Genomic DNA, 24,444 nt, shown 5'->3' on the forward strand with positions numbered 1-24,444 from the left:
TGTGAACTGCAACATCTGTATTATAGGGGTGCCAGAAGGAGAAGAGAGAGAGAAGGGGACAGAAAAAATATTCCAAGAGGTAATAGTTGAAAACTTCCCTCACATGGGAAAGGAACCACTCACTCAAATCCAGGAAGCACAACAAGTACCATATAAAATAAACCCAAGGAGGAATACACTGAGACACATATTAATCAAACTAACCAAAATTAAAGACAAAGAGAAAATCTTGAAAGCAGCTAGGGAAAAGAAACAAGTAACATACAAGGGAACCCCAATAAGGTTATTGGCAGATTTTTCAGCAGAAACTCTGCAGGCCAGCAGGGAGTGACATGATAAACTTAACGTGATGAAAGGAAAAAACCTCCAACCAAGATTACTCTACCCAGCAAGGCTCTCATTCAGATTTGAAGGAGAAATCAAAACCTTCACAGATAAGCAAAATTTGAGAGAATACAGCAACACTAAACCAGCCTTACAACAAATACAAAGGAACTTCTCTAGGCAGAAAAGAAAAGCCGCAACAGGGAACAAAAATTCCACAAATGACAAGGTTCACCAGTAAAGGTTTATATACAGTAAAGATACAAAATCATCCATGCGCAATTATACCACCAAAATCAGAAATCATGAGAAGAGGTGGGTACAAATGCAGGACACTGGAGATGAATTTGCAATCAAGAGAACAACAATTTAAAACAATCTCATATACATATAGATCTTATATCAAAACTTCAGAATAACTGCATATCAAAAATCTACAATTGACACATAAACAAGGAATCTCTGGAGAATAAATATATCTCATAGTAAATATGTGCATAATCCACCATCATTTAACATCATTCTTGGAATGCTGAAGTCTTCTTAGATCTGATTCTGTTTTCCTCTCCATCAAAGAATTTATGATAATTATAATTAAATAATGCAACTGTACAATGAAATAATGCAGTTCTACAATTGTATTATTAATAACCATTTCTCTCCATGGTACAATGTAAGGTCTATAATGTCTTGTTTATCACATCACCTAGAATGGTGTAATGCCTATACTGAAGAATAAATAAGATGTAACAAATTGTGAGGATATATTTATATAGTTACACTGTTTTTTAAACAATTTATGCATTTTATATTTTACTTATTTTCAGAGGGTGTATTATTTTTGTTATTCTTACCAGTTGTTATTCTTTTTATTATGCTATATAAAATATTTAATGGTATATAAGGCTTTCTTCTTTATAAATTTTAGTTGTATAATATACGCAATTTTAATATAATGCTAATTTTTAAAGAAAAATTGAAATGTAATAGATAATTCTAAATAGTAAATATGAAAGCCATACAAAATGGGATAAAGCATAGAATAAATTTCCTATTTGTCTCAGCATATTTTCCATTCTACTTCTCCAGAGGGAGCACTTAATCTGCTTCTTAAGATCCATGATATAATAATCTGCCTGTTTAAATATATGTATTTTGTTCTGTAAAAAATATTCTGTGATAATCTATGTGGGAAAAGATTGTGAAAGAGAATGGATGTGTGTACATGTGTAACTGAATGTCTTTGTTGTACAGCAGAAATGATCACAACCTGGTAAATCAACTATACTTCAATAAATTTTTTTAAAAAATGAAAAAAAGATCTCTAATATGTGTAATCTAACAAAAATGATACAAAAAACTTACAAAACAGAAACAGACTAAAAAAAATTTGAAACAAAATTCATTAGTTTTTTTTTTTTTTTTTTTTTTTTAGTTCCAAGGATAGGGGTCAAATTAGAGTTACAGCTGCCAGCCTACACCACAGCCACAGCAACACAAAATCTGAGTCATGTCTGTGATCTACACCACAGCTCACAGCAACGCCAGATCCTTAACCCACTGAGTGAGCCTTGGGTTGGAACCTGCAACTTCATGGTTACTAACTGGATTTGTTTCCACTGAGCCACTACGGGAACTTAGTTTTTTAAATGAGAGGATGGATTTTCTTGAGGAAGAGTGAATTTCCAGGAATAGATCCATTAATACTAAGATGGTTTTGGGGAATAAAAATGAATCTACTCTTTGAGTGCCTTACACAGCTTATTCTGTACTGTAGGTTCTCTGGAAACAAATGTACCATTGATCTTTGTAGCAGCCCTCCAACTCTTAATAGAAGCTCTCATTGCCCCATTCACACTTGTTTTGGACTGAATGTTTGTGTCCCCCCAACATTTATTTTGAAACCCTACCCCCGATGTGATGGTATTAAGATGAGGGACTTTTGGGAGGTAACTAAGATTTGATGAGGCCATAGGGTGGAGCCCCCATGGTGGGATGGGTACCTTTGTGAGAGAATGAGATAACTTGCATTTTTCTCTGTTTTCTGCCCTGTGAGGACACAGTGATAAGTGGACAGTCCAAAAAGTGGAAGAGAATCTTCATCAGAACTTGATCATCCTGGCCTCGTGATTTCAGACTTCCAGCCTCCAGAATGGCTAGAAATACATTTTTGTTGTTTATAAATCCCTTAGCTATTGGTATTATGGCAGTGCAAAGTGACTACACTTTTAGTCAAATGAATGGAAGATTTTTTGTAACTTTCCTTTTATTATACAATTTCTCAAATTACCAGTCTATACACAATGATTTGTCAGGTTTCCTATTCATAAAAATCATTATTAATAATGTTCCCACATTCTTCCTTATAAGTTCTTTCCAATCCAGATTTTCCCTATAATGATTTTTGTGACATTAAGAATTTGTGCTTTCAGCCACAGTCATCAAAACAGTGTGGTACTGGTATCAAAACAGACAGACAGACCAATGGAACAGAATAGAGAACCGGAAATAAACCTGACACCTATGGTCAATTAATCTTTGATAAAGGAGGCAAGAACATGAAATGGGAAAAAGAAAGTCTATTTGGCAAGCATTGCTGGGAAACCTGGACAGCTGCATGCAAAGCAATGAAACTAGAACACACCCTCACACCATGCACAAAAATAAACACAAAAAGGCTGAAAGACTTAAATATACGACAGGACACCATCAAACTCCTGGAAGAGAACATAGGCAAAACACTCTCTGACATCAACATCATGAATATTTTCTCAGGTCAGTCTCCCAGAGCAATAGAAATAAGAGCAAAAAGAAACCAGTGGGACCTCATCAAACTGACAAGTTTTGCACAGCAAAGGAAACCCAAAAGAAAACAAAAAGACAACTTCAGAATGGGAGAAAATAGTTTCAAATGATGCAATGGACAAGGGCTTAATCTCCAGAATATATAAGCAACTTATACAACTTAACAGCAAAAAAGCCAATCACCCAATGGAAAAATGGGCAAAGGACCTGAATAGACATTTCTCCAAAGAAGATATACAGATGGCCAACAAACACATGAAAAAATGCTCAACATTGCTGATTATAAGAGAAATGCAAATCAAACTACTATGAGATACCACCTCATACCAGTCAGAATGGCCATCGTTCATAAGTCCACAAATAACAAGTGCTGGAGGGGTTGTGGAGAAAAGGGAACCCTCCTGCACTGTTGGTGGGAATGTAAACTGGTACAGCCACTATGGAGAACAGTTTGGAGATACCTTAGAAATCTATACATAGAACTTCCATATGACCCCGCAATCCCACTCTTGGGCATCTATCCGGACAAAACTCTACTTAAAGGAGACACATGCACACACATGTTCATTGCAGCCCTATTCACAATAGCCAGGACATGGAAACAACTCAAATGTCCATGGACAGATGATTGGATTCGGAAGATGTGGTACATATACACCACTATGGAAAACAGTATGGAAATACCTCAGAAAACTAAATATAGAGCTACCATATGACCCAACAATCTCACTCCTGGGCATATATCCAGAAAAAACTTCTGTTGAAAAAGATGCATGCACCTGTATGTTCACTGCAGCACAATTCACAATGCCTAAGATGTGGAAATGTAAATGCCCATTGATGGTTGAATGGATCAGGAAGATGTAGTACATATATACAGTGGAATACCACTCCGCCATAAAAAAGAACAAAACTATGCCATTTGCAGCAACATGGATGAACTAGACATTCTTACACTGAGTGAAATCAGAAAGAGAGAGACAGACACTATATTATATCACTTATATGTGGAGTCTGAAATACAGCACAAATGATCTATCTACAAAACAGAAAAGATCATGGACATGCAGGAAGACTCATGTTTGTCAGGGGAGGGGGAGGGAATGGTATGGATTGGGGGTCTGGGGTTAGTAGATGCAAACTATTGCATTTGGAGTGGATAAGCAATGAGATCCTGCTGTATAGCACAGGGAACTATATCTAATCTCTTGTGATGGAATATGATGAAGGATAATGTGAGAAAAATGTGTGTGAGTATATATATATATATATATATACACACACACACACACATATATATGTGTATATCTGGGTCACTTTTCTGTATAGCAAAAATTGACAGACCATTGTAAATCAATCATAATAAAAATAAAAAAATAAGATCTGGCATTGTAGCAGCTGGGGTTTGGATTCAACCCCCGACCAAAGAACTTTGATATGCCACAGATTGTGGCCATAAAAATAATTTGTTTTAGTTCCTAGTGGTAATTTGAATGGGATTATTTTTTAATTAAAAATTTTTTTTTTGCTTTATCAGGGCCAGGGTCAAATCAGAGCTGCAGCTGCCAGCCTATGCCACAGCCATGGAAACACAGGATCCTAGCCACACCTCTGACCTATACCACAGCTCACAGAAATACCAGATCCTTAACCCACTGAGCAAGGCCAACGACTGAAACCACATCCTCAAGGATACTAATTGGACCCCACTGAGCCATAACAGGAACTCCTTGAACAGAATTTTTAAAATATAAAAATCTCATTCTGTTAGTGTCACATTCATAATTTCATCCCAGTGTGATATGTGCTGTCTGTGATATTAAAAGATAATCTTAACAAGGATTAGATGAGAAGAATATTTCTAGGAGTGCCCATTGTTCCTCCGTTTATCCAGATTCTTTACTAGATTTTCTGTCCTATCTATTCCTTGCAGTTCTCAGCATCTAAACAAGTTGGTCCCTTCCCCATTACCAACTTGAATATTTCAATCAAATAGCCCAAATTCAAGGCTGTACTTATTAGCCAATGAATGGGATGTATTCAGTGACAAAGATTGGTTTGTCACCAGCGACTTTGTTTAAAGGAAAAATTTAATTTCAAGGAAGGGTTTCCATCTGGCTTCATCTTAGTACAATTGAGTGTAAGTCCATGTCTGTATCAATATATCTATATACTAGATTTCAGTTTGAGCCACCAACATGACTCTGAGCTCTTTCTTCTCAGTGTCTTCATGAATGAGGAGGATTTCAGTGGATTAAGATGATGGGTGTTCTTAGAGGTGGGCAGGCCATTGGGCACAGTGGAACATTTTCAGGACCAAAGATGGTTTGGTGATGGGAGAGGAATCATATGGAAATATATGGGTGAATGATGTGGAAATGTTAAAAGAGTGGAAAGTTTTGTGTAGGTATGTATATTTAATTCACTGAAAAATTTCCAGAGAATTGTTCCCACCAGTATTCCAGAAGAAAAGAGGAAAGGAAGTGTTACCCACAGTTCATATGATGGTGGGCTTATCATCTCCCTAGTCCTGTGCTCTTGCCAATGACCTGAACTGTTTTCAAAAATTTTTTTTATTGTAGTATAATTGATTTACAATGTTCCTTCAATTCCTGCTCTATGGCAACGTGACCCAGTTATACATAGAAATACATGCTTTTTTTCATGCTATCTTCCATCATGTTCTAACTAAAGAGACTGGACAAAGTTCCCTGTGCTGCCCAGTAGGAGCTCATTGCTTATCCATTCTAAATGTAATAGTTTGCATCTACCAAACCCAAACTCCCAGTCCATCTCTATCTCTCCCCTTTCCCCCCAGCAAACACAAGTCTGCTCTCCATGTCCCTGATCTGTTTCTTCTGTAGATAGGATCATTTGTGCCATATTTAGATCCCACATATAAGTGATACAATATGGTATTTGTCTTTCCCTTTCTGACTTACTTCACTTAGCATGAGAATTTCTAATTTCATCCATGTTGATGCAAATTAGATTGTCTCTTTATGGCTGAATAGTATTTCATTGTATATATACCATATCTTCTCAATCCATTCATCTGTCAGTGGACATTTAGGTTATTTCAATGTCTTGCTTACTGTGAATAGTGCTGCAATGAACATAAGGGTACATGTATCTTTTTGAATGAAAGTTTTGTCTGGATATATGCCCAGGACCAATATCCTCATCTTAGTCAGTTGCCCATCATCTCTAGCTGTCTCATTGCCTCTCTCTGTGCAGTCCAAGATGGTAACCTCCAGTTACACATGACTATTCACCACATTTGAAGTACTCACTAACTCATGTGCCTAGTACTACATTTGGGTAGTGCAGATATAAAAAATTTTTATTATCACAAAAAGTTCTATTGGAGAGCATTTTAAAAATCCTATTGTGGGGAAATAACATTGTCCTGGATTTCTCAGTGCTTTTGTACTGAAAGCCCTAGCTTTCAAGACTGGAAAGTATAGGAAATAAAGATATTTCCTGGAATGGAAAGAATAGGAAATAAGGATAGAGAATATTAGATTTCACCTCCCTTGAAATTGAAAATGTCTTGCTCTTATTATATGAATGAGTCTAATGTGTCCTCTGTGTATTGGCCCCCAGGATGTTTATAGCCTCCTGTGGGTATGACTCTTCAGTGCAAAAGCCAGTTAGCACAAAGCACAACTTTTCAAACATACAGTTTTTATTTTTCTTATTTTTATTAAAATTTTTTTTATTACTCAACGAATTTATTACATTCATATTTTTACAATGATCATCACAATCCAATTTTATAGGATTTCCATCCCACAACCCCAAAGCATCCCCCAATCCCCTGAACTGTCTCCTTTGGAAACCATAAGTTTTTCGAAGTCTGTGAGTCAGTATCTGTTCTGTAAAGAAGTTCATTGTGTCCTTTTTTTCAGATTACACATGTCAGTGAAAGCATTTGATGTTGGTGTCTCATTGTATGACTGACTTCACTTAGCATTATAATTTCTAGGAGCATCCATGTTGCTAAAAATGCTGGAATTTCATTCCTTTTAATGGCTGAGTAATATTCCATTGTGTATGTGTACCACATCATCTTAATCCACTCCTCTGTCGATGGACATTTAGGTTGTTTCCATGGCTTGGCTACTGCAAATAGTGCTGCAATGAACATTGGAGTACATGTGTCTTTGTGAGCCATGGTTTTCTCTGGATAGATGCCCAGGAGTGGGAACACTGGATCAAATGGTAGTTCTATTTTTAGTTTTCTGAGGGATCTCCATACTGTTTTCCATAATGATTGCACCAATTTACAATCCCCCAACAGTGTACTAGGGTTCCTTTTTCTCCACACCCTCTATAGGACTTACTGTTTGTAGACTTTTTGATGATGGCCATTCTGGCTGGTGTAAGGTGGTACCTCATAGTGGTTTTGATTTGCATTTCTATAATAATGAGTGATGTTGTATATATTTTCAGTGTTTTTTTTTGCCATCCATTTGTCTTCTTTGGAGAATTGTCTGTTTAGGTCTTCTGCCCATTTTTTGGTGGGGTTGTTTGTTTTTTTGGTATGGAGCTGCAGAAGGTGTTTATAAATTTTGGAGATTAATCCCTTGTCATTGATTCATTTGCAAAGATTTTCTCCCATTCTGTGGGTTGTCTTTTTAAACACACCTGCAACACAGGGAAATTCCTGGGGCAGAGATTGAATCCCAGACTCAGCTGCAACCTGCACCTCACCAGGGATTGAACCCTGGCCTCTGCATGGACTTAAGTCTCTGCAGTAAGATCCTTAACCCACTTCTCCACAGCAGGAACTCCTAAAGGAACCATTTTATTTTCAAAGTCCCATATCACATTTTTCAATTCATTCTAAAGTCAAGTATCTTGTCCAGTCCCATTTCTGCCATTATAGCATATGATTGCAGCAAAATGATCATCCTCTCTGCTACATTTTTCATCACTAAAATAGAGATAATAACCTTTAGTTCAGGTTATTAATAAGGGAATGAATAATAACAAAGATCATGTATTCACTCATTATTTTTAACAACAATAATAATAATAAATTATTAATTAATCAAGATTTTTATTAGCAATGAGCACCACTCTCTTTATTATTATTTATTCATTTAATAATAACACTGACCTAAGAGTCATTGTGTCTATTTTAGGGATAAGTAGCAAAGTAGAGAAGCAATAGTGTTGCGTATTATTCATATGTATTCATTCATATAAATAAATATTCATATATTCTGAATAATGTATTCAGAAAGTCATATCCGATAGATCAATTCTTTGATTTAGGGTTAGGTCAGGGTCTTAGGCGCCCTGCACAATTGTTATTTAAGGATGTTAATGGCAAATAATAAGTAGTTCAGATTCTAATGAGATATTTTTCAGAGAGAATCCTGAGCCGAGCATGACATCATATGTAAGGAGAGCAGAAATCCTAACTGGGAAAAAAAAATGACTGTCCCCAAATTTCCCATGTGGGAATAGAATTGTCAAGCACAATTTCCATTTTTACTATGATTCTTCCTTTCCCAAAGGGCAAAGCTGTTTAGAAATAGTCACACTAGGAACATTTATTTAATTAGGCACTTTGAGAATTCAACCCTGGATGTCCCTGAAAGGATAAATTCTCCTTGTCTGTCCCTGTGATTCCAGCTCACTGACCCCAGACCAAGAATATCGTCACCTTGCTGATGCCAGGTGTATTTGGATCTTATACCAATTCTACTTTTGGAGATCTCTCAACATCCATCCTTCCATCCACCAGCGAAGTCAGATTCTTCTTCCCCGCTGTCTTCTGGATGATCCATTGGGCTTAGTAAGAGCTTCCAGAAAGAGGAGTGTGTATACGTGCACATGGAGGAGGAATCTCTCAGCAGTAAAGTAACTCCAAGGACAGGGACATGAGTGGTGGTTAGTAAAAAATTCTTAAGGATTTTAAGTTTTTAGCTGCTAAGAGGACACAAGATTCTAGAGTGAATTAAAAGATGGTAATGATGAGACTAGGGACTCTAATTTATAAATTCCATGGTAATCTGACTGCCATTTCAGGGTTTGGTATGTTATTGCCTACTCATCTGATCTATATTTTCCTTATCATTTAGGGAAATAGCTTCTCTTTCCTTATGTGCCATAAGTGCCCCTCCAAACACACATCTTGTGTTATAACCTCCCACCCCTTGGAAGGATCTTATTTTATTTCATATTATTTATTTAATTTGTTTTTTGCTCATACCTGCAGCATGTAGAAGTTCCTGGGCCAGGGACCGACCCCAGTCACTGCAATGATGCTGCCAGAACTTTAACTCCTCTGAGCCACTGGTGAACTCCTGGAAATATTTTATAATTTTCAGATGACTTTTGATTTGGTAAATGGTTGTGTCATCATTTTCAGAATGTATCTATTTGTATGAGGTATCTATGTATCAACCTACAAAACATTTCTTAATTTTTAGCAGTCTTCAACTATGAGGATAAACACTCCCTGGTCTCTTTGAATTCATTTAAGTTTTCTTTTTTTGTACTATCTTTGGCAGCTGTTTGTATCACTGCCATCTAAACTCTTAAAAGCAATGCCTAGAAAAGTTTTACTATACTCTGAGGAATTTTTGAAGGCCGTAGCAACCCAAAGAAATCATTTGGTCAATCCACTCATTTGTCATCTTCATTTTTATATTTTATTTCTATCAGAATGAATTTTGACACTTCCAATTTTTAAAGAAAATATCTAGGGAATTCTTTCTTGAATGCAAGTTATAGAAACCCAGTGAAACTAATATCCATAGAAAAGGAAGATTAACATAAAACACAAGCATATTTAAACAGAATTCAGGGGAAGAAGGTGACCAGAAGTCTTGAAGGGCTGCTCCCCAACCTGGGAATCCTCATAATCAAGGTCATCAACTCCATCCTTTTCCATTTCTCTCTCCTTTCCATATTCCTTTATGCCAAGTGATTTACAATATCCCATTCTTTCTAAGCACTCACCTTACTGCTTTCAGCTCCTCAGACTATATTTCCCCAAATCTAAAATGTACTTAGCTGTGATTTCTCTAGGTTTCCATAGTGTTCAGGCACTGTTCTTTAAAATGTCACTCATTTATTCCTCTCAATAATCATCTGGAGTAGCTACCATTAATAATCACATTACAAAAAAAAATCACATTTCACCAAGTAGGAAACTGTGGCACTGAGAAATCAGAGAATTTGGCCAAGATCAATGAGGTGTAGAGCCAGGATTCATGGCTGAGCAGTCAGACTCTAGGATTCCTAATTTGACCTGATATACCACACCTAGCTTAGCAGTTCGGGACACTGGTTCTGAAGCATAGCCTACTTTCTTTGCAAGCATAGTGATGGCCAGCCCTAACCCCTGATCTTTGGTTGATGTGTCCCATCAACTCTACTCACTCAGATTATTAACTAAAATATGAATTTTATATGACAATTTCTCTAGTGAAACTGTTTGACGAGGTTGGGCCAGACACCACTCCCTTATCAAATTAGTTGTCAGGGGGCAGTGAGGCCAGAGCACCACCAACACAAGTGGATCTGATGGAGTGCTAAGTAAATGTGGGAAAAGGCAGAATCATTCAAGAGGCAAATTTCAAACCATTGATGTGCTCCCTCTGAAAGAGGCTGATGCTGAGCTGGACACAGCAGAGGTTGATGGTTTCTTGAGACAGATTTTGAAGGAAAAGACTAATTTGTAGTAAAGATCAGAAGGAAGGAATAGATTCACCCTGAAAATGATACCTGTAGAAGATACTGATATTTATTTTATTTTATTTTTTTAAGATACTGACATTTATTATCTCTCCCCGGGAATGAAAAGTAAATTGTTAGCCAAACTGTACATTTTAATCTGTTTTTTTTTTTTTTTTGGTGTGTGTGTGTGTGTCACTAATATAAAAATATTTTTATATTTGTGAAATCCTGTTTGTTTGTTTGAATTAGCATTGCTTTGTCCATTACTTGGCAGAATTATCAGCTCCATGGATGTAGGAAACCAAACAGGTGTCTTGGAATTCCTCCTCTTGGGCCTCTCAGAGGATTCAGAACTGCACCCTCTCCTCTTTTGGCTGTTCTTATCCATGTACCTGGTGTCTGTGCTGGGGAACCTACTCATCATCCTGGCCGTTACCTCAAATTCCCACCTGCACACCCCCATGTACTTCTTCCTCTCCCACCTGTCCTTTTCTGATATTTGTTTCAATTCCATCATCGTTCCCAAAATGCTGGTGAACATCTGGACAGCGAGCAAAGCCATTACCTATGCCGGCTGCATCACCCAGATGTATTTTTCTTTAGTTTTTTTGTGTTTAGACAATCTCCTCCTGACCGTGATGGCCTATGACCGCTTTGTGGCCATTTGTCACCCCCTGCGCTACAGGATCATGATGGACCCTCAACTCTGTGACCTGCTGGTTCTAGTCTCTTGGTCTGTTGGTTTCCTAGTCCCCCTCCTCCACAGTCTGATGGTGCTGCATCTCTCATTCTGCAGACACACGGAAATTCCACACTTCTTCTGTGAATTGACAGAGGTGCTCAAGTCTGCCTGTTCTGACGCTTTTATCAATTACCTTGCCCTGTATTCTATGACTGGCCTGCTGACTATTATTCCCTTGACTGGGATCCTTTTCTCTTACTCTAAGATTATTTCCTCCATATTGAAAATGTCCTCAGTGGAGGGGAAGTACAAAGCATTTTCCACTTGTGGGTCTCACCTAATGGTCATTTCCTTATACTACGGGACAGGGTTAGGTGTGTACCTCAGTTCTGCCTTCTTCTCCTCCTCCTCAAAGGGGGCAGTGGCCTCAGTGATGTACACCGTGGTCACCCCCATGCTGAACCCCTTCATCTACAGCCTGAGGAACAGGGACATGAAGGGGACCCTGAAGAAATTTGTCAGCAGGTCTTTCTTCCTCCTATGAAGAGTCATGGATGCTGTGACTGGGGCATTACTGTGATAACCAAGGGTCAATACCCTGGCAGTCAGAAATAGCAAATCTGGAGTTCCCTGGCACAGTGAAAACAAATCTGACTAGGAACTATGAGGTTGCGGGTTTGATCCTTGGCCTCACTCCATGGGTTGAGGATCTGGTGTTGCTGTGAGCTGTGGTGTAGGTTGCAGATGTGGCTTGGATCCTGCATTGCTGTGGCTGTGGTGTAGGCTGGCAGCTGTAGCTCCAATTGGACCCCTAGCCTGGGAATCTTCATATGCTGTGGGCGCAGCCCTAAAAAGCAAAAAAAAAAAAAAAAAAAAAAAAAAAAAAGCAAATTTTTGTCTTCATTGAGGGGTATGCCTTGCCTTGTTCTTCTCTTTCTGAAATATCATAACTTGAGTTTCTTCTGAGTTTACACATCCATGAGTAACTGCTTTCCAGAAACTTCCTTTGATTTATGCCCTCTTTTCCTCTGTAGAAATATTTATCCTTGGTCTCCTCTGTATTATTATTAGACATATCAAGACGGTCAATGAATCATCCCCCAGAACAACTAAAAACCTGTGATATTTGCTGTCTGTGACATGTAATGATCGTCCTAAGCAGGATGAGATTAGAAGATATATCCAGGATAGCCAATGGCTCCTCAATTTTCCCATAATATTACTAGATTTTCTTTCTTATTTATTCTTTGTAGTGCTCAGAATCTCAAAAACATGGTCCCTTCTCTATGTTCAACTTGAATAGTTCAATCAAATGGCCAAAATCTCAGGGCTGTACATATCAGCCAATAAATTGTGCTGTATTCAGTGACAAAGATCGGATTGTCACCAGGTTTCTTTGCTTAAAGAAAAAAACTAATATTCACGAGATGGATGTCAATAGATTTATCCTAGTACAATTGATAGTATATCCATGTTTATATCTGTATGTCTATATACTCAGTTTCAGCTTGAGCTACCAACATGCCTCTGAGCTCTTCCTTCTCAGTGTGTTCAAGAGTGAGGAGGATTTCAGTGGATGAAGATAAAGGATGGCATTTCTTATAGTATGAGCATGCCTGGGAGCGTGGTGGAACATTTTCAGGGGCTAATGATGGTTTGGTGATGGGAATAGAATCTCATGGAACTATATGGGTGATAGATGTTGAAATGGTGAAAGTGTAACCCGCTAAGCCACAACGGACACTCCATGGGTATTTAACTTACTTTATGGTTTCCAGAGAATTATTACCATGAGTGAACTGGAAGAATAGAGACAAGGAGGTGTCACCCACACTTCACGTGACAGTGGGCTTATCCTCTTCTTAGGCCTATTCTCATGCCGATTTCCCTATTTTCTTTTTTGTTTAAAATTTTAATTAAATTATAGTTGATTTACAATGTTCCTTCAATTTCTCCGGTACAGAAAACTGACCCAGTCATACATATACATACCGTCTTTATTTCATACTATCTTCCATCATGTTCTAACCCAAGAGATTGGGCAGAGTTCCCTGTGCTGTATAGAAGGACCTCATCACCTATCCATTCTAAATGTAATAATGTGCATCTACCAATCCCAAACTCCTAGTTCATCCCATTCTCTCCCCCTTCAACAAGCAAACACAAATCTGCTCTCCATGTCCCTGATCTGTTTCTTCTATAGATAGGATCTTTTGTACAGTATTTAGATTCCACATATATGTCATATCATATGGTATTTGTCTCTCTTTATGATTTACTTCACTTAATATGGGAATCTCTAGTTGCATCCATGTTGCTGAAACGGCATCATTTTGTCCTTTTTTGATGGCTCAATAGTATTCCATGCATATATGTGCAACATCTTCTAAAACCATTCATCTTGACAATGGACATTTAGGTTGTTTTCATGTCTTGGTTATTGTGAATAGTGCTGCAATGAATTTAGGTGTGCATGTATATTTTTGAATGAAAGTTTTGTCTGGAAATATGCCTAGGACCAATATCCTCATCTTAGTCAGCTGCCTATCATCTCTAGCTGTGTCATAGCCTGTCTCTGTGCAGTCCATGATGGTAACCTCCAGCTACACATGACTATTCACCACATTTCAAGGGCTCACTCACCCATGTGTGTGAGTGAGCCCTTGAAATAGATCCCTATTTGGGCAGTGTGTATATAAAACATTTTCATTATCACAAAAAGTTCTATCGGAGAGCATTTTTCTACCAATTGTTGGGAAATAAAATTTTCCTGGATTTCTTGTGCTCTTTTGAGAGCCCTAGCCTCCCAAGACAGCAAAAAGTATATGAAATAAAAACAGAGAATGTTAGATTTCACTTCCCTTGGAAATGTTTTGCTCTTGTTACATAAATGAGCCAAAGATGGCCTCTGTGTATTAGCCCCAAGGATGTTTGTAGCTTCCTTGTGGGTTATGACTCTATTGCAAAAGCTTGACAGCTCCAAACTTAACTTTTTGAATTTCCAGTTTTTACAAATAGCCCAAACAATCACATTCAAACCGTTTAGAGCTGTCTGTTTTACATACCTGAAAAACTCACTGGACAGCTGTTACCTATGGATGATATAAGGATGTTATAGACTTAAGGCCCCAAGCAGCTCTAGCACTTCATTTTCATGGCTCTCTGACCCAGAGACCCAGTGTTCCCATGGGAGAAAGTGAGCTCAGGTCTTCCTACTTTGCCATCTTGGACACTTTTCACTGATGATTTATTTTGTTCAGTGGGATGTAGAGATCTATTTTTACTATGTGAAAACCAATTCGTTCTAATTCTACACTAGTCTTTCCCCCTCATTATCTTATAAATGTATTTTATTTTATTTCACTTTATTGGTCTCACCTGTGGCATATGGAAATTCCCAGGCCAGAGACTGAATCTGAGCCTCAGCTGCAACCTACACCAGAGTGGTGGTAACGCCCGATACTTCATCCCTCTGCACCCAGCCTGGGATCAAACCCAGGGATCAAACCTGCAATCCAAGCCACTGCAGTCAGACCCTTAACCCACTGCACCACAATGGCAACTCCAAAAGGGCCCTTTTATGTTCAAATTCCCATACACAATTATCTATATATTTTGAAGTCAGGCATCTGGTCCAGTTCCAGCTCTGCTATTTTGAGCATATGATTGCAGGAAATTATCATCTTTTCTACTATTCTTCATTCCTAAAATAGAGATAATAACCCTTAGGTCAGGGTAATTGTTAAATAAATAAATTATAAAGTGTGGTATTCACTCATTATTTTTGTTAATAAGTTTTATTAACAGTGAACACCACACTCTTTATTATTGTTCACTCATTTAATGATAACTCTGAACTAAGGGCTATTTTCTCTATTTTGGGGATGAGTAACAGTAGAGAAGCAACAGTGTTATGCGTTATTCATATATATTAATATGAATAATGATATATTCTTATATTCTGATATATATATTCATATACTCTGAATAATACATTCAGATATTCACATCTGATAGAGCATGTCTTTGATTCAGGGTTATGTCTGGGTCTTAGGTGGCCCTAAACCAATGCTTTTACAGGACATTGTCCTGCAAAAATAAGTAGTTCAGATTCTAATGGGACGTTTTTTTAGAGAGAATCTTGAGCAGAGTTTGACATCATGCCTAAGGAGAGGAGAACTCCCAATATGAAGAAAAACAGAACTGCCCCCAAATTTCCCATGTGGGAATAGAATTGTCAAGATACTTTCCATTTTTATTATGGTTCTTTCTTTCCCAAGGGCAAAGCTATTTAGAAATCGAGTCACACTAGGCACATTTATTTAATTAGGAGCTTTGAGAATTCAACTCTGGATGCCCCTGAAAGGATAAATGTTCCTTGTCTGTCCCTGTACTCCCAGCTCACTGACCCCACACCAAGAAGAATATTGTTCCCTTGCTGATCCCAGGTGTATCTGGATCTCATACCAACTTCCTTTTTGGAGATCTCTCACCATCCATTCTTCCATCCATCAGTGCAACCAGGTTCTTCTATTCCTGCTGTCATCTGCGTGATCTATTTGGGCTTAGTAAGTGCTTTCAGAAAGAGGAGTGTGTCTAAGTGCACATGGAAGAGGCTTTTGTGAGCAGCAAATAACTCTAGGCACAGGGTCATGAGCATCCAGTAAAATATTCTTAAAAATTTTAGGTTCGTGGCTCCTAAGAAGACTCCAGATTCTACAGTGAATTAAATGATGCTGATGATGAGACTAGGTATACTTTTCTTACCGATAACTTCCATGGTAATCTGCTTGCCATTTTGATACTTAGTATGATGTTGCCTGTTCATTTTAGCTAGGTTTTCTTTTCATTTAGGGAAATAGTTTCTCTTTCTTTATGTGCCGCAAGTGACCCTCCAACCACACATTTTGTGTTATAACACCCTGCCCTTTGGAAGCATTTTTATTTTATTTCATTTTATTTTATTTTATTTTATTTTATTTGTTTTTTGTCTGTACCTGCAGCATGTGGAAATTCCTGGGCCAGGGATTGTACCCAAGCCATAGCAATGGCAGTGCCAGATCTTTAATCCTCTGAGCCAGCAGGGACCTCCTGGGAGCACTTTTAAATTTTCAAATGATTTTCAATTTTGGTAAAATGGTTCTGCCATCAGTTCCAGAGTATGTATTTGTGTGAGGTATCTATGTATTATCTACTATATATTCCTTAATTTTAAGCAATCTTCAACTATGAGGATAAATACTTCCTGGTTGCACTGAATTCATTTAGATTTTCTTTTTTTGTACTATCTTTGGCAGCTGTTTGTATTACTATAATGTAACATCATAAAAGTGATACCTAGAAAAGTTTTACTATGCTTAGAAGAATTTTTGAAGGCCATGAGAACTCAAAGAAATCATTTTGTCAGTCTGGTCATTTTTCCTTATGAGCGATGTATTTAATTTCAGTCAAATGAATTTTTGATGCTTCCTTTTTTTAAAAAAGGAAATAATCTAGTGAATACTTTCTGGTATGCAAGTTATAGAAACCTGGTGAAACCAGTATCCATATAAACAGGAAGATTAACATAAAACGCAAGCATATTTAAACAGAATGCAGGGTTAGAAGGTGACCAGGATTCTTGAAGGGCCACTCCCCAACCTGGAAATCCTCACAACCAAGGTCATCAACTCCATCTCTTTCTGTTTCTCGCTTCTTTCCTTATTCTTTTATTCCGTGTGATCTCTGATATCCCATTGTCTCTAAGTACTTTCCTCAATGCCTTCAGCTCCATAGACTATATTTCCCAACTTCTAAAATGTACCAAGCCATGATTTCTATAGGTTTCCATAGTGTTGCAGGCACTGGTCTTTAAAACATCAACTCATTTATTCCTCTCAACAATCCTCTGGAGTTATTATTAATAATACTGTTAATAATAATTCACCAGGCAGGTAACCAAGATGCTGAGAAATCGGAGAGCTTGGTCAGGATCAATGAGGGGTAGAGTCAGGCTTCATGGCAGTGCAGTAAGGCGCTAAGATCCATCTTTTGATGTGAACCTTCCTGCCACACCTAGTTTAGCAGTTCAGTACACTGGCTCTGAAGCATAGCCTACCTTCTTTGCTAGCCTAGTGATGGCCAGCCCTAATCCCTGATCCTTGGTTAATGTGTCCCATCAAGTCTACTCACTCAGATTATTAACTAAGATATGAGTTTTATATGAAAGTCTTCCAGGGAAGCATTTTGAGCCAGACACCACTCTCTTATCAAATTCGTTGTTGTCAGGGGGCAGTGGGGTCAGAGAACCACCGTCACACATGGATCTGATGGAGTGCTAAGTAAATGTGGGGAAAGGCAGAATCATCCAAGAATTAAATTTCAGCACCTCCAAAGGAAGAATATTCAAATCATTGATGTGTTTAATCAGAAAGGGGTTAAGGCTCAGCTGGACTCCACAGAGACGGATTGTTTCTTGAGACAAATTTTAAATGCAAAGTAATTTGTGATAAAGATTGGAAGGAGGGACTAGATTAACCCTGAAAAAGATCCATGTATAAGATAGTGACACTTGTATTCACTCCCAGTGAATGAAAACTAAGTTGTTAGCCAAAATATATGTTTTATTCTTTTTTTTTTTTGGTGGGGGGGATTTTGTGTGTGTGTCACTAATACGATAAAAATATTTTCAAATTTGTGGAATCCTGTTTGTTTTAATTAGCATTGCCTTGTTACCTGGCAGAATTATCAGCTCCATGGATGTAGGAAACCAAACAGGTGTCTTGGAATTCCTCCTCTTGGGCCTCTCAGAGGATGCAGAATGGCAGCCGCTCCTCTTTGGGCTGTTCTTGTCCATGTACCTGATCTCTGTGCTTGGGAACTTACTCATCATCCTGGCTATTAACTCTGACTCCCATCTCCACACCCCCATGTACTTTTTCCTCTCCCACCTGTCCTTTTCTGATATTTGTTTCAATTCCACCATCGTTCCCAAGATGCTGGTGAACATCCGGACAGTGAGCAAAGCCATCACCTATTCAGGCTGCTCACCCAGATGTATTTTTGCTTAGTTTTTTGTGTTTAGATAACCTTCTCCTGACTGTAATGGCCTATGACCGCTTCGTGGCCATCTGCACCCCCTGCGCTACAGGATCCTGATGAACCCTCAACTCTGTGACCTGCTGGTTCTAGTCTCTTGGTCTGTTGGTTTCCTAGTCCCCCTCCTCCACAGTCTGATGGTGCTGCATCTCTCATTCAGCAGACACACGGAAATTCCACACTTCTTCTGTGAGTTGGCTGAGGTGCTCAAGTCTGCCTGTTCTGACACTCTCAGCAATTACATTTTGATCTTTTCTGGGGATGTCCTGATGGGTATTATTCCAGTGACCTGGATTCTTTTCTCTTACTCTAAGATTATTTCCTCCATATTGAAAATGTCCTCAGTGGAGGGGAGACAAAGCATTTTCCACCTGTGGTCTCACCTAATGTCATTTCCTTGTTCTATGGGACAGGGTTAGGCGTGTACCTCAGTTCTGCCTTCTCTCCTCCTCCTCAAAGGGGCAGTGGCTCAGTGATGTACACTGTGGTCACCCCCATGCTGAACCCCTTCATCTACAGCCTGAGGAACAGGACATGAAGGGGCCCTGAGGAAGCTTTTCAGCAGGTCTTTCTTCTCCCTGTGAATGGCCATGGATCTGTGAGTGTAGTGTTGCCGTGATGAACAGAGATCAACATCTGGCTGTCAGAAATTCCAAATCTTCACCTTCATTGTGGGTATTCTGTGTCCCTCTTTTTTTGAAACACCATCTCTTGAGTTTCCTCTGAGTTTACACATCCATGAGCAACTGCATCCCACAAAATTCCTTTAGTAACCTTTATTCTCCCTTTCCTGTGAAGAAATATTTGTCTTTTGTATCCTCTGGATTATCATTAGATATATCAAGATAGTTATCAAGTCATCCACCAGAATTGCAAAATTTCAAATGATTGAAAATTCCAAGAACTAGCAAGGAATTGATGGGAAGTTTCACTCACTAATAGTATAGTAGTATACTTAAGAGTATAAATTGGTGCAGTTACTTTGGCACTTCTACTATGTCTAAACATACTCCTATGCTACAGCATAGCTCTTCTACCTTGAGTATATACCTGAGAGAAATGAATGCTTATATCCACCAAACATGTCTAAAATGTTGATATCAGTGGTTTTCATGATATCACAAAACTGGAAATAATTTAAATGCCCATCAGTAGTTGAAGGGATGAATAAACTATAGCATAATGAAATAAAAAACACCATACCAATATGAAAAAAAAAATTGCTATGCACAACAGCATGGACAAACCCTAAGACTTGTATAATTTTGAATGATGTGAAAGTGTATATGTTATATGATCTTACTTTTGATGAAATCTAAGACTAGGTAAAGCCAACTGAAGGGTAGGAATCAGGATAGTGGGCACCTAGGTGTGTGGATGTATTGACTGGGAAAGGTCAAAATAACATATCCTGGGTGATGAAAATGTTTTATATCTCTATCTATGTAAGTAGATCCATGAGTATATACATCATTAAAATGTTTTCATGCTTTAAAGATTTTCCCATGTCATTGCATTATGTCATGGTTCAATAAAAAAAAAAAGGAATACTGGCAATCACATAAAGTAGTGTCATGGCATTCACAGAACACTTTCTCTTAAAAAATTAATATATGTCCTTCAAAATGTGGGTTTTTTTGACAGACGAAGTCTTGACTGAATAGTGAAGTTCCTGCTATGGCACAGTGGGTTAAGAATATGACTGCAGTGGTTCAGATTGCTACAGAGGTTCGGATTCACCAGCTGAGTGCAGTGGGTTAAAGGATCTGACATTATAGCATCTGTGGTATAGGTTACAGCTGTGACTCAGATTCAATCTCTGGTCCATTAACTTCCATATTCCACAGTGCCATAAAATTAAAAAAAAATAAAAGGGAGTCATCTTCATGGTTCGGTGGTAACAAACCCACCTAAGTATCCATGAGGATGTAGTTTCAATCCCTGGCCTCGCTCAGTGGGTTAAGGATCCAGTGTTGCCATGAGCTGTGGCATAGGTCACAGATGTGGCTCAGATCTGGCATTGCCATGTCACAGGCCAGCAGAGCTTGGATTTGACCCATAGCCTGGGAACTTCCATATGCTGTGGCTGTGGCCCTAAAAAGACAAAGAATAAAATAAATTAAAAAATAAAGCATATACAATTCTCAGGGTGGAAAACTTGTTAACTCACTTGCCTAAATACTTTTGATAAGTTGATTTGAACTATCTAAATCTTCATATTTAGATTTGTTCTAGTCCTGTTCCTCACTAACTCACACTCTTCTCTTCCCATTGCTGAAGTCTCGATTGTTTGCTCCCTGGGAACAAAGACCTGTATTGCCAACTTTTGTTGACCGTGTGTAGCAAAAGTATACCACAGTGTATGCTCTTGATTATTTGCTAAATGAACAAAATCATATCTAAGCTATCTTCTGGAAATAAATTTGGACTAACAGGTTTTTAATCATGCTATCTTAGAACTGGAAATGTCCCTTGTGTCATTCATGTAACCTCATTAGATTTTTAAAAAATAAATTTTATTGGGGGTATAGTTGACTTAGAAAGTTGTGTTAGTTTCAAGTGCACTGCAAAGTAAATCAGTTATACATCTATACATATCCCTTACTTTTCAGATTCTTTTCCTATATAGTTTATTACACAGTATTGGGTAGATTACCATATGCTATGAAGTAGGTCATTGTTACCTGCCTATTTTATATGTATTAGTGTGTATATGTCAGTGCCAACCAAATTTACTCCTTCCCCTGATGTTTCTCCTTTGTTAACACAGTGGAATATTATTAAGCCATAAAAAGAATGAAATAATGCCATTTGCAAAATCATGGTGGACCTAGAAATTGTCACACTGAGTAACTCAGAGAAAGGCAAATATCATATTATATCGCTAGTATGTAGAATATAACAAAGACTGATACAAAAGAACTTACAGACAGAAACAGACTGAAAGATTTTGAAACCAAATTCATTAGTTTTTTTTTTTTTTTTTTTTTTTTAATGAGAGGATGGGTTTCCTTGAGGAAGAGTGAATTTCAGGAATGGATACATTGATGCCAAGCACCATTTTGGGAAATAAAGATGAATCTACTCTGTGAGTGCCTTATAGAACTTCTTCTGTATTGTAGGTCTCTCTGGAAACAAATGTACCATTGATCGTTGCAGCAGCCCTTCCCATCCTTCATAGACGCTCTCATTTCATCATTCATACTTGTTGTGGACTGAAAGTTTGTGTCTCCCACGATTTTGTTAAAACCCAACCCCCCAGTGTGATGGTTTTAGATGTGGTACTTTTGGGAGGTAACTAAGACTTGATGAGTCATGGGGATGGACCCTCATGTTGGGATTAGTACCCTTGTGACAGAAGGAGAGAACTTGTTTTTTCTCTCTGTTTTCTGCCCTGTGAGGACACAGTGAGAAGTGGACAGTGTAAAACCTAGAAGAGAATCTTCACCAGAACTTGATCTTCCTGGCCTCCTGATCTTGGACTTCCAGCTTTAAGAACTGTGAGAAATACATTTTTATTGTTTATAAGCCCCTTATCTTATGGTGTTTAGTTACAGCTGTCCAAAGTGACTGAGTACTCTTTTCTTTAAATAAATGGAAGACTTTTGTAACTCATCCATTACATGATACAATTTCCCAAATTATCAATATTTTCTCTATACATAATGATTTGTCAAGTTTCCTATTCTTCAAAATAATTATAAATATGGTTTCCATATTTTTCTTCATAAATTGCTTCAAATCCAGTTTTTCTCTATAATGGTTTTGTGATATTAAGAATTTCTGCCTTAGATGAACCAATCTACAGGAGAGAAATAGTCTCAAACAGAAAGAACAGATTACAATTACCAAGGTATAGAGAGAATGGGGTGGGATGGACTGGGAGTTTGGGGTTATTAAATGGAAACTATTACTTTTAGAATGGATAAGTAATGAGGTTCTGCTGTATAGCACAGGGAACTATATCCAATCACTTGTGTTAGAACATCACAGAAGATAATATGTGAAAATGAATGTATATGTACAACTGGGTCACTTCACTATATAGCAGAAATTGACAGAACATTGTAAATCAACTGTATATAAAAAAAGAATCTGGCTGAGCAGCTTAGGCTGTTGAGGAGGTGTGGGCACTATCCCCAGCTTGGTGTAGTGGGTTAAATATCTGGCATTGCTGTATTTGTGGTGAGGTCACAGCTGCAGCTCAGACTCAATCCCTGGCTTGGAACTTCCATGTGCCATGGGTGCAGCCATAAAAAAGTTGTCTCATGAATACCTTCAGTGTCCAAATTCAAAAGTTTTGAAAGAATAGACCATCTATTTCATCCTTCTTAAAGAAGGGAAAAATAAAAAAAGGAAGAAGGAAAGAAAGTATTGAGTTTGTTCTTGGAAAGGTTCAATTTGATGTTCTTGTAATCACACCACTAATAATTTCCACTTGCTGGAGTTTCCTGGTGGTACAGCCGGTGAAGGATCAAGTGTTGTCACTGCTGTGGCTTAGGTTGCTGTTGTGACACAGGTTCAATACCTGGCTCAAGAACTGCTACATGGCTCAGGTATGGCCAATAATAATTAATAATAACAGTAATTTCCATTCATCAATGGAATATATTGTTCAGGTGTTCTGTCTTAATGGCAGTTGCAGGAAATAAACTCATCTCCAACCACTGCTACTTGCATGGACATAACAGTTGTTGAAAACTTTCCATTCTCACCTTTCAGAGGGCACCATCGTCTTCCAGTAATTTGCCAAAATGACCAACACAAAGGGAAAGAAGAGGGGCATATTGTACATGTCCTCTAGTCCTTTTAGAAAACATAGAATTGTTCCTTTGTCCTCATACATGGGAATCTACAAGAAAAGTGATGCTGTAGACATCAACAGAATAGGCAATGTTCATAAAGGCATGTCCCACTAATGTTACCATGGCAATCCTGGAAGAGTCTACAGTGTAACCCAGCATGCTGTTGGCATTGCTATAAACAAAGAAGTTAATGGCAAGATTCTTACCAAGAGAATGAATGTGCTTATGAAACATATTAAGCACTCTAAGAACCCAGGCACCTTCCCGAAACATGTAAAGGAAAACAAGAAGAAAAAGGAAGCCAAAGAGAAAGGTCTTGATTTCAGTAGAAACTCCAGCCTCTTTCCACCCAGAGAAGCATTCTTTGTGAGACCCAGTGGAAAGGAGCCTGAGCTGTTGGAACCCATTTCCTATGAATCCATGGTGTGATAAGTGTAAAGAAAATAAAAGACCTGGCCTGATATGAAAGAATGAAAGAAAGGAAGGAAGAAAGAAAGAAGAAAATATTCCATTCTCTTATCTCTGTACCCCAAAAGAGTATTACAGAAGGTTGGGTCATGGGTCTGGTTCTTGGAGAAATTCAGCTTTCTCTGGGGGATATTTTGTCATTTAAAAGCCAATCCAAAGAAAGAAGAATCTTTCGTGAGAAGAAGTAAATTCATGTCCCTCCAAGGCTGCTTGCATAGATACCATCTTGGATGAAAAAATTTTCACTCTCTTTTTTCCCTCTGAAAAAAATTTTCTCTCTGTATCCAGGGAGCAGCATTGTTTGGAGAGTGGCAAGATAATGGAATACCTTAGTTAATGAGCAGCTCTGAGAATCTATCCCCTGAGATGCTGGAAACTTGAAACATGTCTCTGACACCCCTTTCCTATAATTCTCTGAGCCCAGCCAAGTGCAAACAGTATTTGCCTTTCCAAGGACAGACCCTGGAGAACAGAAGGCTGCAGTGATAAGTTTCAGAGAGAGGGTTCCAGGAAGGGGTGGGGGAGTAAGAGAGAAAAGAAGGGAGAAAGTGGGAACTGGGTTTTTCTTCTAGAATAATGTTATGT

At 38.2% G+C, this 24,444-nt stretch overlaps 1 protein-coding gene and 1 pseudogene across 1 annotated transcript; both read left to right on the top strand.

The window, feature by feature from the left end:
• Positions 11,115-12,053, top strand: LOC102161660 (olfactory receptor 7D2-like). The gene has a single exon (XM_005652846.2). It carries the CDS (start codon positions 11,115-11,117, stop codon positions 12,051-12,053), a length of 939 nt encoding a protein of 312 aa, XP_005652903.2.
• Positions 23,338-23,820, top strand: LOC100512704 (annotated as a pseudogene).

This window comes from Sus scrofa, chromosome 2, assembly GCF_000003025.6.
Source record: "Sus scrofa isolate TJ Tabasco breed Duroc chromosome 2, Sscrofa11.1, whole genome shotgun sequence".
In the NCBI taxonomy this organism is placed as follows: Eukaryota; Metazoa; Chordata; class Mammalia; order Artiodactyla; family Suidae; genus Sus; species Sus scrofa.

Bases quoted from the DNA above. Each gene is read 5' to 3' on its own strand.
- LOC102161660 (XM_005652846.2), top strand. From the start codon at position 11,115: ATGGATGTAGGAAACCAAACAGGTGTCTTGGAATTCCTCCTCTTGGGC.